Source organism: Glandiceps talaboti, chromosome 9 (assembly GCF_964340395.1).
Source record: "Glandiceps talaboti chromosome 9, keGlaTala1.1, whole genome shotgun sequence".
NCBI classification, from domain to species: Eukaryota; Metazoa; Hemichordata; class Enteropneusta; family Spengelidae; genus Glandiceps; species Glandiceps talaboti.
Genome location: NC_135557.1, coordinates 3956585 through 3976215, shown reverse-complemented (window position 1 = coordinate 3976215; position 19631 = coordinate 3956585). Strand labels below are relative to the sequence as shown.

The following is a 19631-nucleotide window of genomic DNA, read 5'->3' as shown; positions in this document are numbered from 1 at the left end:
CTGATGACGCTGGAGAAAACGGATGATCTACGGGATGCTGGTAGTGATTGGGCGATTGTTGGGGTGGACTTGCTATATTTGGAAACATGTTGCATTGCTGCTGTGGAACCTGGCTTGTGATTGCTATGTTCACTGTACTTGGACCACTGGCTTGGTTAAATGAATTCTGTGAATTGGAAGTGTTGGGCTCCACAATATCATTGATAAATATAGGCATCACAGTAGTTTTCTCTGTTTTTTCAGTTACTGTTCCAAATCTATCACCTTTGACCTGATAGGTCGTGGTACTATCTTTCTTCTCTTCATATCTTGTACTTGGCCTACTAATTTGGGGGACAGGTTGCACTGGAAATTGATATGCCTGTAACATGAGTTGTTCCTGTGGCACTTGAATTTCTGGAGTTTGTACACTGTGAACACGTTCCTCCACATTCCGTAAAAATTGAGAGGTTTCTTCACCAGTCATCAAGGTGCTTATATCAACACCAGATAGATACATAGAATCAATATTGTACTGTTCATCCGTATACCGTGAACTTTCTGGTGTCTCCTCATATGATTGTACCATAACAGATCCAATACCTGTACTTGGTTGGTTTTGTAAATATGAGGTTGCAGCCTGTGGTGTAATCCGATGTCTGTAGCCAGTGGAAGGCCTTGTTGCCAGTTGCCCATGCGGTCTAAACACGGTAGCCATACTGGTAGACTGCCTTGTGTCTGCAGTAGGGGGAAGGTTTCTGGGTCCGTCCGGTTCATACTTTGGTCTTTTGCCTCTAATCTTGATGAAACAATTTTCTTTGTATGACGTTTTCATTACAGCTTCATCTTCACAAAATCTGCAACTTTTTCTGTCCTTGTCTTCAGAACAAGATATGCTCATCTTCTCCAGTTGCCTAGCACCAGCATCATTACCTTCCTTATTTATGTCCAGCTTCATCTCTTTGAAACCGTCTGTAATGGTAACCATGGAATCACTGCTATCTGACTGTTCATCCCCATCACTTGGCAACGGACTTTCAGTAACTTCTATGACAGTAACAGGCACTGTTACTATAGTGATGCTATCATACTCTTTCTCCTCTATCTTTGTATCCTTGGAAACATCTTTGCTCAGATCATTGAGAATAGTATGACCATTAGTCATAGTTTGTATCGCATCAACCAAATTGTCCTCTCCATTCAGAGTAGATTCCTCTTTCTGATTATTCATTTTTCCTTCTGTGGTGTTTACATCTTCACTTGATGTGTTCAGCTGTGAATTGGTAGTCACGTTATTTGATTGTGGTTCCTCATCTTCACCTACAGAAAGATTGTACGACTCTTCACCACTTATTGACACATTTTCGCTACTATCATATGCATTTCCCACAATGCAATTTTCTTCTGGTATCTTTTCACATTTACTGTTCTCGTTGTTGTTGTTGTTGTTTGTTGTCAGCAATTGTGATCCATTTTCTTTTGGTTCATGGTTCAACACTTTGACCTCAACACTAATAACTTTGGTTGTTTCAACTCCAGTTGATTGCTTACCATTTGTAGATAAATGAAAGTCAGAGAACGACTCATTTTCCCGCTTTACACCGCTACACACTGTTACTAATGGCTTGCCTGCGCATCTGATATAACTGGTATTGCTACTTGTCATATGACCTTTGACCCCAGACTGTGGACTGCACTCTTTCCTCACATACCCTTCAATTCCTCCTTTATCATTGAGGCATGGTGATTTGGAATATGCACTGCTACTGCCACCATAAGACTTAGACCGGTGAATGGCATTGCTATGGCAACAGAGTGCCTCAGATCTAGAGGAGAACCTTGTAGCCTGGCTGTGATACAGTGACTTAGACCTAGAACCACCAGTATGTCCGGCCTTTCCATTGGACCCGTTCCCATGGCAACCTGTAAAAGATATCATGAGGAAATAGAATTTATAGACACCTACTAGTACTAGACTACATTAATTAACTTGGTCATAGAATTTATAGACACCTACTAGTACTAGACTACATTAATTAACTTGGTTATAGAATTTATAGACACCTACTAGTACTAGACTACATTAATTAACTTGGTCATAGAATTTATAGACACCTACTAGTACTAGACTACATTAATTAACTTGGTCATAGAATTTATAGACACCTACTAGTACTAGACTACATTAATTAACTTGGTCATAGAATTTATAGACACCTACTAGTACTAGACTACATTAATTAACTTGGTCATAGAATTTATAGACACCTACTAGTACTAGACTACATTAATTAACTTGGTTATAGAATTTATAGACACCTACTAGTACTAGACTACATTAATTAACTTGGTCATAGAATTTATAGACACCTACTAGTACTAGACTACATTAATTAACTTGGTCATAGAATATATAGACAGCTCCTAGTACTAGACTACATTAATTAACTTGGTCATAGAATTTATAGACATCTAGTACTAGACTACATTAATTAACTTGGTCATAGAATTTATAGACACCTACTAGTACTAGACTACATTAATTAACTTGGTCATAGAATTTATAGACAACTACTAGTACTAGACTACATTAATTAACTTGGTCATAGAATTTATAGACACCTACTAGTACTAGACTACAGTAATTAACTTGGTCATAGAATTTATAGACACCTACTAGTACTAGACTACATTAATTAACTTGGTCATAGAATTTATAGACACCTACTAGTACTAGACTACATTAATTAACTTGGTTATAGAATTTATAGACACCTACTAGTACTAGACTACGTTAATTAACTTGGTCATAGAATTTATAGACACCTACTAGTACTAGACTACATTAATTAACTTGGTTATAGAATTTATAGACACCTACTAGTACTAGACTACATTAATTAACTTGGTCATAGAATTTATAGACACCTACTAGTACTAGACTACATTAATTAACTTGGTCATAGAATTTATAGACACCTACTAGTACTAGACTACATTAATTAACTTGGTCATAGAATTTATAGACACCTGTACTAGTACTAGACTACATTAATTAACTTGGTCATAGAATTTATAGACACCTACTAGTACTAGACTACATTAATTAACTTGGTTATAGAATTTATAGACACCTACTAGTACTAGACTACATTAATTAACTTGGTCATAGAATTTATAGACACCTACTAGTACTAGACTACATTAATTAACTTGGTCATAGAATTTATAGACACCTACTAGTACTAGACTACATTAATTAACTTGGTCATAGAATTTATAGACACCTACTAGTACTAGACTACATTAATTAACTTGGTCATAGAATTTATAGACATCTACTAGTACTAGACTACATTAATTAACTTGGTCATAGAATTTATAGACACCTACTAGTACTAGACTACATTAATTAACTTGGTCATAGAATTTATAGACAACTACTAGTACTAGACTACATTAATTAACTTGGTCATAGAATTTATAGACACCTACTAGTACTAGACTACAGTAATTAACTTGGTCATAGAATTTATAGACACCTACTAGTACTAGACTACATTAATTAACTTGGTCATAGAATTTATAGACACCTACTAGTACTAGACTACATTAATTAACTTGGTCATAGAATTTATAGACACCTACTAGTACTAGACTACATTAATTAACTTGGTCATAGAATTTATAGACACCTACTAGTACTAGACTACATTAATTAACTTGGTTATAGAATTTATAGACACCTACTAGTACTAGACTACATTAATTAACTTGGTCATAGAATTTATAGACACCTACTAGTACTAGACTACATTAATTAACTTGGTCATAGAATTTATAGACACCTACTAGTACTAGACTACATTAATTAACTTGGTCATAGAATTTATAGACACCTGTACTAGTACTAGACTACATTAATTAACTTGGTCATAGAATTTATAGACACCTACTAGTACTACACTACATTAATTAACTTGGTTATAGAATTTATAGACACCTACTAGTACTAGACTACATTAATTAACTTGGTCATAGAATTTATAGACACCTACAAATACTAGACTACATTAATTAACTTGGTTATAGAATTTATAGACACCTACTAGTACTAGACTACATTAATTAACTTGGTCATAGAATTTATAGACACCTACTAGTACTAGACTACATTAATTAACTTGGTCATAGAATTTATAGACATCTACTAGTACTAGACTACATTAATTAACTTGGTCATAGAATTTATAGACACCTACTAGTACTAGACTACATTAATTAACTTGGTCATAGAATTTATAGACATCTACTAGTACTAGACTACATTAATTAACTTGGTCATAGAATTTATAGACACCTACTAGTACTAGACTACATTAATTAACTTGGTTATAGAATTTATAGACATCTACTAGTACTAGACTACATTAATTAACTTGGTCATAGAATTTATAGACACCTACTAGTACTAGACTACATTAATTAACTTGGTTATAGAATTTATAGACACCTACTAGTACTAGACTACAGTAATTAACTTGGTTATAGAATTTATAGACACCTACTAGTACTAGACTACATTAATTAACTTGGTTATAGAATTTATAGACACCTACTAGTACTAGACTACATTAATTAACTTGGTCATAGAATTTATAGACACCTACTAGTACTAGACTACATTAATTAACTTGGTTATAGAATTTATAGACACCTACTAGTACTAGACTACATTAATTAACTTGGTTATAGAATTTATAGACAACTACTAGTACTAGACTACATTAATTAACTTGGTCATAGAATTTATAGACACATACTAGTACTAGACTACATTAATTAACTTGGTTATAGAATTTATAGACACCTACTAGTACTAGACTACATTAATTAACTTGGTTATAGAATTTATAGACACCTACTAGTACTAGACTACATTAATTAACTTGGTTATAGAATTTATAGACAGCTACTAGTACTAGACTACATTAATTAACTTGGTTATAGAATTTATAGACACCTACTAGTACTAGACTACATTAATTAACTTGGTCATAGAATTTATAGACACCTACTAGTACTAGACTACATTAATTAACTTGGTTATAGAATTTATAGACAACTACTAGTACTAGACTACATTAATTAACTTGGTCATAGAATTTATAGACACCTACTAGTACTAGACTACATTAATTAACTTGGTCATAGAATTTATAGACACCTACTAGTACTAGACTACATTAATTAACTTGGTCATAGAATTTATAGACACATACTAGTACTAGACTACATTAATTAACTTGGTTATAGAATTTATAGACACCTACTAGTACTAGACTACATTAATTAACTTGGTTATAGAATTTATAGACACCTACTAGTACTAGACTACATTAATTAACTTGGTTATAGAATTTATAGACAGCTACTAGTACTAGACTACATTAATTAACTTGGTTATAGAATTTATAGACACCTACTAGTACTAGACTACATTAATTAACTTGGTCATAGAATTTATAGACACCTACTAGTACTAGACTACATTAATTAACTTGGTTATAGAATTTATAGACAACTACTAGTACTAGACTACATTAATTAACTTGGTCATAGAATTTATAGACACCTACTAGTACTAGACTACATTAATTAACTTGGTCATAGAATTTATAGACACCTACTAGTACTAGACTACATTAATTAACTTGGTCATAGAATTTATAGACACCTACTAGTACTAGACTACATTAATTAACTTGGTCATAGAATTTATAGACATCTACTAGTACTAGACTACATTAATTAACTTGGTCATAGAATTTATAGACATCTACTAGTACTAGACTACATTAATTAACTTGGTTATAGAATTTATAGACACCTACTAGTACTAGACTACATTAATTAACTTGGTCATAGAATTTATAGACACCTACTAGTACTAGACTACATTAATTAACTTGGTCATAGAATTTATAGACACCTACTAGTACTAGACTACATTAATTAACTTGGTCATAGAATTTATAGACACCTACTAGTACTAGACTACATTAAATAACTTGATCATAGAATTTATAGACACCTACTAGTACTAGACTACATTAATTAACTTGGTCATAGAATTTATAGACACCTACTAGTACTAGACTACATTAATTAACTTGGTCATAGAATTTATAGACACCTACTAGTACTAGACTACAGTAATTAACTTGGTCATATAATTTATAGACACCTACTAGTACTAGACTACATTAATTAACTTGGTCATAGAATTTATAGACAGCTCCTAGTACTAGACTACATTAATTAACTTGGTCATAGAATTTATAGACACCTACTAGTACTAGACTACATTAATTAACTTGGTTATAGAATTTATAGACATCTACTAGTACTAGACTACATTAATTAACTTGGTCATAGAATTTATAGACACCTACTAGTACTAGACTACATTAATTAACTTGGTCATAGAATTTATAGACATCTACTAGTACTAGACTACATTAATTAACTTGGTCATAGAATTTATAGACACCTACTAGTACTAGACTACATTAATTAACTTGGTCATAGAATTTATAGACACCTACTAGTACTAGACTACATTAATTAACTTGGTCATAGAATTTATAGACACCTACTAGTACTAGACTACATTAATTAACTTGGTCATAGAATTTATAGACACCTACTAGTACTAGACTACATTAATTAACTTGGTTATAGAATTTATAGACACCTACTAGTACTAGACTACATTAATTAACTTGGTCATAGAATTTATAGACACCTACTAGTACTAGACTACATTAATTAACTTGGTCATAGAATTTATAGACACCTACTAGTACTAGACTACATTAATTAACTTGGTCATAGAATTTATAGACACCTACTAGTACTAGACTACATTAATTAACTTGGTTATAGAATTTATAGACACCTACTAGTACTAGACTACATTAATTAACTTGGTCATAGAATTTATAGACACCTACTAGTACTAGACTACATTAATTAACTTGGTCATATAATTTATAGACACCTACTAGTACTAGACTACATTAATTAACTTGGTCATAGAATTTATAGACACCTACTAGTACTAGACTACATTAATTAACTTGGTCATAGAATTTATAGACACCTGTACTAGTACTAGACTACAGTAATTAACTTGGTTATAGAATTTATAGACACCTACTAGTACTAGACTACATTAATTAACTTGGTTATAGAATTTATAGACACCTACTAGTACTAGACTACATTAATTAACTTGGTTATAGAATTTATAGACACCTACTAGTACTAGACTACATTAATTAACTTGGTTATAGAATTTATAGACACCTACTAGTACTAGACTACATTAATTAACTTGGTTATAGAATTTATAGACACCTACTAGTACTAGACTACATTAATTAACTTGGTCATAGAATTTATAGACACCTACTAGTACTAGACTACATTAATTAACTTGGTCATAGAATTTATAGACACCTACTAGTACTAGACTACATTAATTAACTTGGTCATAGAATTTATAGACACCTACTAGTAGTAGACTACATTAATTAACTTGGTCATAGAATTTATAGACATCTACTAGTACTAGACTACATTAATTAACTTGGTCATAGAATTTATAGACACCTACTAGTACTAGACTACATTAATTAACTTGGTCATAGAATTTATAGACAACTACTAGTACTAGACTACATTAATTAACTTGGTCATAGAATTTATAGACACCTACTAGTACTAGACTACAGTAATTAACTTGGTCATAGAATTTATAGACACCTACTAGTACTAGACTACATTAATTAACTTGGTCATAGAATTTATAGACACCTACTAGTACTAGACTACATTAATTAACTTGGTTATAGAATTTATAGACACCTACTAGTACTAGACTACATTAATTAACTTGGTCATAGAATTTATAGACACCTACTAGTACTAGACTACATTAATTAACTTGGTCATAGAATTTATAGACAGCTCCTAGTACTAGACTACATTAGTAAACTTGGTTATAGAATTTATAGACAACTACTAGTACTAGACTACATTAATTAACTTGGTCATAGAATTTATAGACATCTACTAGTACTAGACTACATTAATTAACTTGGTCATAGAATTTATAGACACCTGTACTAGTACTAGACTACATTAATTAACTTGGTCATAGAATTTATAGACACCTACTAGTACTACACTACATTAATTAACTTGGTTATAGAATTTATAGACACCTACTAGTACTAGACTACATTTTAATTAACTTGGTCATAGAATTTATAGACACCTACAAATACTAGACTACATTAATTAACTTGGTTATAGAATTTATAGACACCTACTAGTACTAGACTACATTAATTAACTTGGTCATAGAATTTATAGACACCTACTAGTACTAGACTACATTAATTAACTTGGTCATAGAATTTATAGACATCTACTAGTACTAGACTACATTAATTAACTTGGTCATAGAATTTATAGACACCTACTAGTACTAGACTACATTAATTAACTTGGTCATAGAATTTATAGACATCTACTAGTACTAGACTACATTAATTAACTTGGTCATAGAATTTATAGACACCTACTAGTACTAGACTACATTAATTAACTTGGTTATAGAATTTATAGACATCTACTAGTACTAGACTACATTAATTAACTTGGTCATAGAATTTATAGACACCTACTAGTACTAGACTACATTAATTAACTTGGTTATAGAATTTATAGACACCTACTAGTACTAGACTACAGTAATTAACTTGGTTATAGAATTTATAGACACCTACTAGTACTAGACTACATTAATTAACTTGGTTATAGAATTTATAGACACCTACTAGTACTAGACTACATTAATTAACTTGGTCATAGAATTTATAGACACCTACTAGTACTAGACTACATTAATTAACTTGGTTATAGAATTTATAGACACCTACTAGTACTAGACTACATTAATTAACTTGGTTATAGAATTTATAGACAACTACTAGTACTAGACTACATTAATTAACTTGGTCATAGAATTTATAGACACCTACTAGTACTAGACTACATTAATTAACTTGGTTATAGAATTTATAGACACCTACTAGTACTAGACTACATTAATTAACTTGGTTATAGAATTTATAGACACCTACTAGTACTAGACTACATTAATTAACTTGGTTATAGAATTTATAGACACCTACTAGTACTAGACTACATTAATTAACTTGGTCATAGAATTTATAGACACCTACTAGTACTAGACTACATTAATTAACTTGGTTATAGAATTTATAGACACCTACTAGTACTAGACTACATTAATTAACTTGGTTATAGAATTTATAGACAACTACTAGTACTAGACTACATTAATTAACTTGGTCATAGAATTTATAGACACCTACTAGTACTAGACTACATTAATTAACTTGGTCATAGAATTTATAGACACCTACTAGTACTAGACTACATTAATTAACTTGGTCATAGAATTTATAGACACCTACTAGTACTAGACTACATTAATTAACTTGGTTATAGAATTTATAGACATCTACTAGTACTAGACTACATTAATTAACTTGGTCATAGAATTTATAGACACCTACTAGTACTAGACTACATTAATTAACTTGGTCATAGAATTTATAGACATCTACTAGTACTAGACTACATTAATTAACTTGGTCATAGAATTTAAAGGCACCTACTAGTACTAGACTACATTAATTAACTTGGTCATAGAATTTATAGACACCTACTAGTACTAGACTACATTAATTAACTTGGTTATAGAATTTATAGACACCTACTAGTACTAGACTACAGTAATTAACTTGGTTATAGAATTTATAGACACCTACTAGTACTAGACTACATTAATTAACTTGGTTATAGAATTTATAGACACCTACTAGTACTAGACTACATTAATTAACTTGGTCATAGAATTTATAGACACCTACTAGTACTAGACTACATTAATTAACTTGGTCATAGAATTTATAGACACCTACTAGTACTAGACTACATTAATTAACTTGGTCATAGAATTTATAGACACCTACTAGTACTAGACTACATTAATTAACTTGGTCATAGAATTTATAGACATCTACTAGTACTAGACTACATTAATTAACTTGGTTATAGAATTTATAGACACCTACTAGTACTAGACTACATTAATTAACTTGGTCATAGAATTTATAGACACCTACTAGTACTAGACTACATTAATTAACTTGGTCATAGAATTTATAGACACCTACTAGTACTAGACTACATTAATTAACTTGGTCATAGAATTTATAGACACCTACTAGTACTAGACTACATTAAATAACTTGATCATAGAATTTATAGACACCTACTAGTACTAGACTACATTAATTAACTTGGTCATAGAATTTATAGACACCTACTAGTACTAGACTACATTAATTAACTTGGTCATAGAATTTATAGACACCTACTAGTACTAGACTACAGTAATTAACTTGGTCATATAATTTATAGACACCTACTAGTACTAGACTACATTAATTAACTTGGTCATAGAATTTATAGACAGCTCCTAGTACTAGACTACATTAATTAACTTGGTCATAGAATTTATAGACACCTACTAGTACTAGACTACATTAATTAACTTGGTTATAGAATTTATAGACATCTACTAGTACTAGACTACATTAATTAACTTGGTCATAGAATTTATAGACACCTACTAGTACTAGACTACATTAATTAACTTGGTCATAGAATTTATAGACATCTACTAGTACTAGACTACATTAATTAACTTGGTCATAGAATTTATAGACACCTACTAGTACTAGACTACATTAATTAACTTGGTCATAGAATTTATAGACACCTACTAGTACTAGACTACATTAATTAACTTGGTTATAGAATTTATAGACACCTACTAGTACTAGACTACAGTAATTAACTTGGTTATAGAATTTATAGACACCTACTAGTACTAGACTACATTAATTAACTTGGTTATAGAATTTATAGACACCTACTAGTACTAGACTACATTAATTAACTTGGTCATAGAATTTATAGACACCTACTAGTACTAGACTACATTAATTAACTTGGTCATAGAATTTATAGACACCTACTAGTACTAGACTACATTAATTAACTTGGTCATAGAATTTATAGACACCTACTAGTACTAGACTACATTAATTAACTTGGTCATAGAATTTATAGACATCTACTAGTACTAGACTACATTAATTAACTTGGTCATAGAATTTATAGACATCTACTAGTACTAGACTACATTAATTAACTTGGTTATAGAATTTATAGACACCTACTAGTACTAGACTACATTAATTAACTTGGTCATAGAATTTATAGACACCTACTAGTACTAGACTACATTAATTAACTTGGTCATAGAATTTATAGACACCTACTAGTACTAGACTACATTAATTAACTTGGTCATAGAATTTATAGATACCTACTAGTACTAGACTACATTAAATAACTTGGTCATAGAATTTATAGACACATACTAGTACTAGACTACATTAATTAACTTGGTCATAGAATTTATAGACACCTACTAGTACTAGACTACATTAATTAACTTGGTCATAGAATTTATAGACACCTACTAGTACTAGACTACAGTAATTAACTTGGTCATATAATTTATAGACACCTACTAGTACTAGACTACATTAATTAACTTGGTCATAGAATTTATAGACAGCTCCTAGTACTAGACTACATTAATTAACTTGGTCATAGAATTTATAGACACCTACTAGTACTAGACTACATTAATTAACTTGGTTATAGAATTTATAGACATCTACTAGTACTAGACTACATTAATTAACTTGGTCATAGAATTTATAGACACCTACTAGTACTAGACTACATTAATTAACTTGGTCATAGAATTTATAGACATCTACTAGTACTAGACTACATTAATTAACTTGGTCATAGAATTTATAGACACCTACTAGTACTAGACTACATTAATTAACTTGGTCATAGAATTTATAGACACCTACTAGTACTAGACTACAGTAATTAACTTGGTCATAGAATTTATAGACACCTACTAGTACTAGACTACATTAATTAACTTGGTCATAGAATTTATAGACACCTACTAGTACTAGACTACATTAATTAACTTGGTTATAGAATTTATAGAGACCTACTAGTACTAGACTACATTAATTAACTTGGTCATAGAATTTATAGACACCTACTAGTACTAGACTACATTAATTAACTTGGTCATAGAATTTATAGACACCTACTAGTACTAGACTACATTAATTAACTTGGTCATAGAATTTATAGACACCTACTAGTACTAGACTACATTAATTAACTTGGTCATAGAATTTATAGACACCTACTAGTACTAGACTACATTAATTAACTTGGTTATAGAATTTATAGACACCTACTAGTACTAGACTACATTAATTAACTTGGTCATAGAATTTATAGACACCTACTAGTACTAGACTACATTAATTAACTTGGTCATATAATTTATAGACACCTACTAGTACTAGACTACATTAATTAAATTGGTCATAGAATTTATAGACACCTACTAGTACTAGACTACATTAATTAACTTGGTCATAGAATTTATAGACACCTGTACTAGTACTAGACTACAGTAATTAACTTGGTTATAGAATTTATAGACACCTACTAGTACTAGACTACATTAATTAACTTGGTTATAGAATGTATAGACACCTACTAGTACTAGACTACATTAATTAACTTGGTTATAGAATTTATAGACACCTACTAGTACTAGACTACATTAATTAACTTGGTTATAGAATTTATAGACACCTACTAGTACTAGACTACATTAATTAACTTGGTCATAGAATTTATAGACACCTGTACTAGTACTAGACTACAGTAATTAACTTGGTTATAGAATTTATAGACACCTACTAGTACTAGACTACATTAATTAACTTGGTTATAGAATTTATAGACACCTACTAGTACTAGACTACATTAATTAACTTGGTTATAGAATTTATAGACACCTACTAGTACTAGACTACATTAATTAACTTGGTCATAGAATTTATAGACACCTACTAGTACTACACTACATTAATTAACTTGGTCATAGAATTTATAGACACCTACTAGTACTAGACTACATTAATTAACTTGGTCATAGAATTTATAGACAACTACTAGTACTAGACTACATTAATTAACTTGGTCATAGAATTTATAGACAACTACTAGTACTAGACTACATTAATTAACTTGGTTATAGAATTTATAGACACCTACTAGTACTAGACTACATTAATTAACTTGGTCATAGAATTTATAGACACCTACTAGTACTAGACTACATTAATTAACTTGGTTATAGAATTTATAGACACCTACTAGTACTAGACTACATTAATTAACTTGGTCATAGAATTTATAGACACCTACTAGTACTAGACTACATTAATTAACTTGGTCATAGAATATATAGACAGCTCCTAGTACTAGACTACATTAGTAAACTTGGTCATAGAATTTATAGACAACTACTAGTACTAGACTACATTAATTAACTTGGTCATAGAATTTATAGACATCTACTAGTACTAGACTACATTAATTAACTTGGTTATAGAATTTATAGACAACTACTAGTACTAGACTACATTAATTAACTTGGTCATAGAATTTATAGACATCTACTAGTACTAGACTACATTAATTAACTTGGTCATAGAATTTATAGACATCTACTAGTACTAGACTACATTAATTAACTTGGTCATAGAATTTATAGCCACCTACTAGTACTAGACTACATTAATTAACTTGGTCATAGAATTTATAGACACCTACTAGTACTAGACTACATTAATTAACTTGGTCATAGAATTTATAGACATCTACTAGTACTAGACTACATTAATTAACTTGGTCATAGAATTTATAGACACCTACTAGTACTAGACTACATTAATTAACTTGGTTATAGAATTTATAGACACCTACTAGTACTAGACTACATTAATTAACTTGGTTATAGAATTTATAGACACCTACTAGTACTAGACTACATTAATTAACTTGGTTATAGAATTTATAGACACCTACTAGTACTAGACTACATTAATTAACTTGGTCATAGAATTTATAGACACCTACTAGTACTAGACTACATTAATTAACTTGGTCATAGAATTTATAGACATCTACTAGTAATAGACTACATTAATTAACTTGGTCATAGAATTTATAGACACCTACTAGTACTAGACTACATTAATTAACTTGGTCATAGAATATATAGACAGCTCCTAGTACTAGACTACATTAGTAAACTTGGTCATAGAATTTATAGACAACTACTAGTACTAGACTACATTAATTAACTTGGTCATAGAATTTATAGACATCTACTAGTACTAGACTACATTAATTAACTTGGTTATAGAATTTATAGACAACTACTAGTACTAGACTACATTAATTAACTTGGTCATAGAATTTATAGACATCTACTAGTACTAGACTACATTAATTAACTTGGTCATAGAATTTATAGACACCTGTACTAGTACTAGACTACATTAATTAACTTGGTCATAGAATTTATAGACACCTACTAGTACTACACTACATTAATTAACTTGGTTATAGAATTTATAGACACCTACTAGTACTAGACTACATTAATTAACTTGGTCATAGAATTTATAGACACCTACAAATACTAGACTACATTAATTAACTTGGTTATAGAATTTATAGACACCTACTAGTACTAGACTACATTAATTAACTTGGTCATAGAATTTATAGACACCTACTAGTACTAGACTACATTAATTAACTTGGTCATAGAATTTATAGACATCTACTAGTACTAGACTACATTAATTAACTTGGTCATAGAATTTATAGACACCTACTAGTACTAGACTACATTAATTAACTTGGTCATAGAATTTATAGACATCTACTAGTACTAGACTACATTAATTAACTTGGTCATAGAATTTATAGACACCTACTAGTACTAGACTACATTAATTAACTTGGTTATAGAATTTATAGACATCTACTAGTACTAGACTACATTAATTAACTTGGTCATAGAATTTATAGACACCTACTAGTACTAGACTACATTAATTAACTTGGTTATAGAATTTATAGACACCTACTAGTACTAGACTACAGTAATTAACTTGGTTATAGAATTTATAGACACCTACTAGTACTAGACTACATTAATTAACTTGGTTATAGAATTTATAGACACCTACTAGTACTAGACTACATTAATTAACTTGGTCATAGAATTTATAGACACCTACTAGTACTAGACTACATTAATTAACTTGGTTATAGAATTTATAGACACCTACTAGTACTAGACTACATTAATTAACTTGGTTATAGAATTTATAGACAACTACTAGTACTAGACTACATTAATTAACTTGGTCATAGAATTTATAGACACCTACTAGTACTAGACTACATTAATTAACTTGGTTATAGAATTTATAGACACCTACTAGTACTAGACTACATTAATTAACTTGGTTATAGAATTTATAGACACCTACTAGTACTAGACTACATTAATTAACTTGGTTATAGAATTTATAGACACCTACTAGTACTAGACTACATTAATTAACTTGGTCATAGAATTTATAGACACCTACTAGTACTAGACTACATTAATTAACTTGGTTATAGAATTTATAGACACCTACTAGTACTAGACTACATTAATTAACTTGGTTATAGAATTTATAGACAACTACTAGTACTAGACTACATTAATTAACTTGGTCATAGAATTTATAGACACCTACTAGTACTAGACTACATTAATTAACTTGGTCATAGAATTTATAGACACCTACTAGTACTAGACTACATTAATTAACTTGGTCATAGAATTTATAGACACCTACTAGTACTAGACTACATTAATTAACTTGGTCATAGAATTTATAGACATCTACTAGTACTAGACTACATTAATTAACTTGGTCATAGAATTTATAGACATCTACTAGTACTAGACTACATTAATTAACTTGGTTATAGAATTTATAGACACCTACTAGTACTAGACTACATTAATTAACTTGGTCATAGAATTTATAGACACCTACTAGTACTAGACTACATTAATTAACTTGGTCATAGAATTTATAGACACCTACTAGTACTAGACTACATTAATTAACTTGGTCATAGAATTTATAGACACCTACTAGTACTAGACTACATTAAATAACTTGATCATAGAATTTATAGACACCTACTAGTACTAGACTACATTAATTAACTTGGTCATAGAATTTATAGACACCTACTAGTACTAGACTACATTAATTAACTTGGTCATAGAATTTATAGACACCTACTAGTACTAGACTACAGTAATTAACTTGGTCATATAATTTATAGACACCTACTAGTACTAGACTACATTAATTAACTTGGTCATAGAATTTATAGACAGCTCCTAGTACTAGACTACATTAATTAACTTGGTCATAGAATTTATAGACACCTACTAGTACTAGACTACATTAATTAACTTGGTTATAGAATTTATAGACATCTACTAGTACTAGACTACATTAATTAACTTGGTCATAGAATTTATAGACACCTACTAGTACTAGACTACATTAATTAACTTGGTCATAGAATTTATAGACATCTACTAGTACTAGACTACATTAATTAACTTGGTCATAGAATTTATAGACACCTACTAGTACTAGACTACATTAATTAACTTGGTCATAGAATTTATAGACACCTACTAGTACTAGACTACATTAATTAACTTGGTTATAGAATTTATAGACACCTACTAGTACTAGACTACAGTAATTAACTTGGTTATAGAATTTATAGACACCTACTAGTACTAGACTACATTAATTAACTTGGTTATAGAATTTATAGACACCTACTAGTACTAGACTACATTAATTAACTTGGTCATAGAATTTATAGACACCTACTAGTACTAGACTACATTAATTAACTTGGTTATAGAATTTATAGACACCTACTAGTACTAGACTACATTAATTAACTTGGTTATAGAATTTATAGACAACTACTAGTACTAGACTACATTAATTAACTTGGTCATAGAATTTATAGACACCTACTAGTACTAGACTACATTAATTAACTTGGTTATAAAATTTATAGACACCTACTAGTACTAGACTACATTAATTAACTTGGTTATAGAATTTATAGACACCTACTAGTACTAGACTACATTAATTAACTTGGTTATAGAATTTATAGACACCTACTAGTACTAGACTACATTAATTAACTTGGTCATAGAATTTATAGACACCTACTAGTACTAGACTACATTAATTAACTTGGTTATAGAATTTATAGACACCTACTAGTACTAGACTACATTAATTAACTTGGTTATAGAATTTATAAACAACTACTAGTACTAGACTACATTAATTAACTTGGTCATAGAATTTATAGACACCTACTAGTACTAGACTACATTAATTAACTTGGTCATAGAATTTATAGACACCTACTAGTACTAGACTACATTAATTAACTTGGTCATAGAATTTATAGACACCTACTAGTACTAGACTACATTAATTAACTTGGTCATAGAATTTATAGACATCTACTAGTACTAGACTACATTAATTAACTTGGTCATAGAATTTATAGACATCTACTAGTACTAGACTACATTAATTAACTTGGTTATAGAATTTATAGACACCTACTAGTACTAGACTACATTAATTAACTTGGTCATAGAATTTATAGACACCTACTAGTACTAGACTACATTAATTAACTTGGTCATAGAATTTATAGACACCTACTAGTACTAGACTACATTAATTAACTTGGTCATAGAATTTATAGACACCTACTAGTACTAGACTACATTAAATAACTTGGTCATAGAATTTATAGACACCTACTAGTACTAGACTACATTAATTAACTTGGTCATAGAATTTATAGACACCTACTAGTACTAGACTACATTAATTAACTTGGTCATAGAATTTATAGACACCTACTAGTACTAGACTACAGTAATTAACTTGGTCATATAATTTATAGACACCTACTAGTACTAGACTACATTAATTAACTTGGTCATAGAATTTATAGACAGCTCCTAGTACTAGACTACATTAATTAACTTGGTCATAGAATTTATAGACACCTACTAGTACTAGACTACATTAATTAACTTGGTTATAGAATTTATAGACATCTACTAGTACTAGACTACATTAATTAACTTGGTCATAGAATTTATAGACACCTACTAGTACTAGACTACATTAATTAACTTGGTCATAGAATTTATAGACATCTACTAGTACTAGACTACATTAATTAACTTGGTCATAGAATTTATAGACACCTACTAGTACTAGACTACATTAATTAACTTGGTCATAGAATTTATAGACACCTACTAGTACTAGACTACAGTAATTAACTTGGTCATAGAATTTATAGACACCTACTAGTACTAGACTACATTAATTAACTTGGTCATAGAATTTATAGACACCTACTAGTACTAGACTACATTAATTAACTTGGTTATAGAATTTATAGACACCTACTAGTACTAGACTACATTAATTAACTTGGTCATAGAATTTATAGACACCTACTAGTACTAGACTACATTAATTAACTTGGTCATAGAATTTATAGACACCTACTAGTACTAGACTACATTAATTAACTTGGTCATAGAATTTATAGACACCTACTAGTACTAGACTACATTAATTAACTTGGTCATAGAATTTATAGACACCTACTAGTACTAGACTACATTAATTAACTTGGTTATAGAATTTATAGACACCTACTAGTACTAGACTACATTAATTAACTTGGTCATAGAATTTATAGACACCTACTAGTACTAGACTACATTAATTAACTTGGTCATATAATTTATAGACACCTACTAGTACTAGACTACATTAATTAACTTGGTCATAGAATTTATAGACACCTACTAGTACTAGACTACATTAATTAACTTGGTCATAGAATTTATAGACACCTGTACTAGTACTAGACTACAGTAATTAACTTGGTTATAGAATTTATAGACACCTACTAGTACTAGACTACATTAATTAACTTGGTTATAGAATTTATAGACACCTACTAGTACTAGACTACATTAATTAACTTGGTTATAGAATTTATAGACACCTACTAGTACTAGACTACATTAATTAACTTGGTTATAGAATTTATAGACACCTACTAGTACTAGACTACATTAATTAACTTGGTCATAGAATTTATAGACACCTGTACTAGTACTAGACTACAGTAATTAACTTGGTTATAGAATTTATAGACACCTACTAGTACTAGACTACATTAATTAACTTGGTTATAGAATTTATAGACACCTACTAGTACTAGACTACATTAATTAACTTGGTTATAGAATTTATAGACACCTACTAGTACTAGACTACATTAATTAA

At 29.8% G+C, this 19631-nt stretch overlaps 1 protein-coding gene across 3 annotated transcripts in view; it reads right to left on the bottom strand.

Annotated features, from left to right (window-relative positions):
* The window catches only part of LOC144440057 (uncharacterized), a 57787-nt gene that overhangs the window by 13873 nt on the left and 24283 nt on the right, over positions 1 to 19631 (bottom strand). For 2 of the 3 annotated variants that reach the window (XR_013481157.1, XM_078129298.1), the window contains exon 2: positions 1 to 1902. This exon is cut by the window's left edge and continues 670 nt beyond it. Coding sequence is in view for 2 of the 3 variants with exons in the window: in XM_078129298.1 (XP_077985424.1) it covers positions 1 to 1902 (1902 nt within the window). In the remaining variant the exon portion in view is untranslated. The remainder of the gene's footprint in view (positions 1903 to 19631) is intronic. The other variant, XM_078129299.1, reaches the window with a different exon arrangement.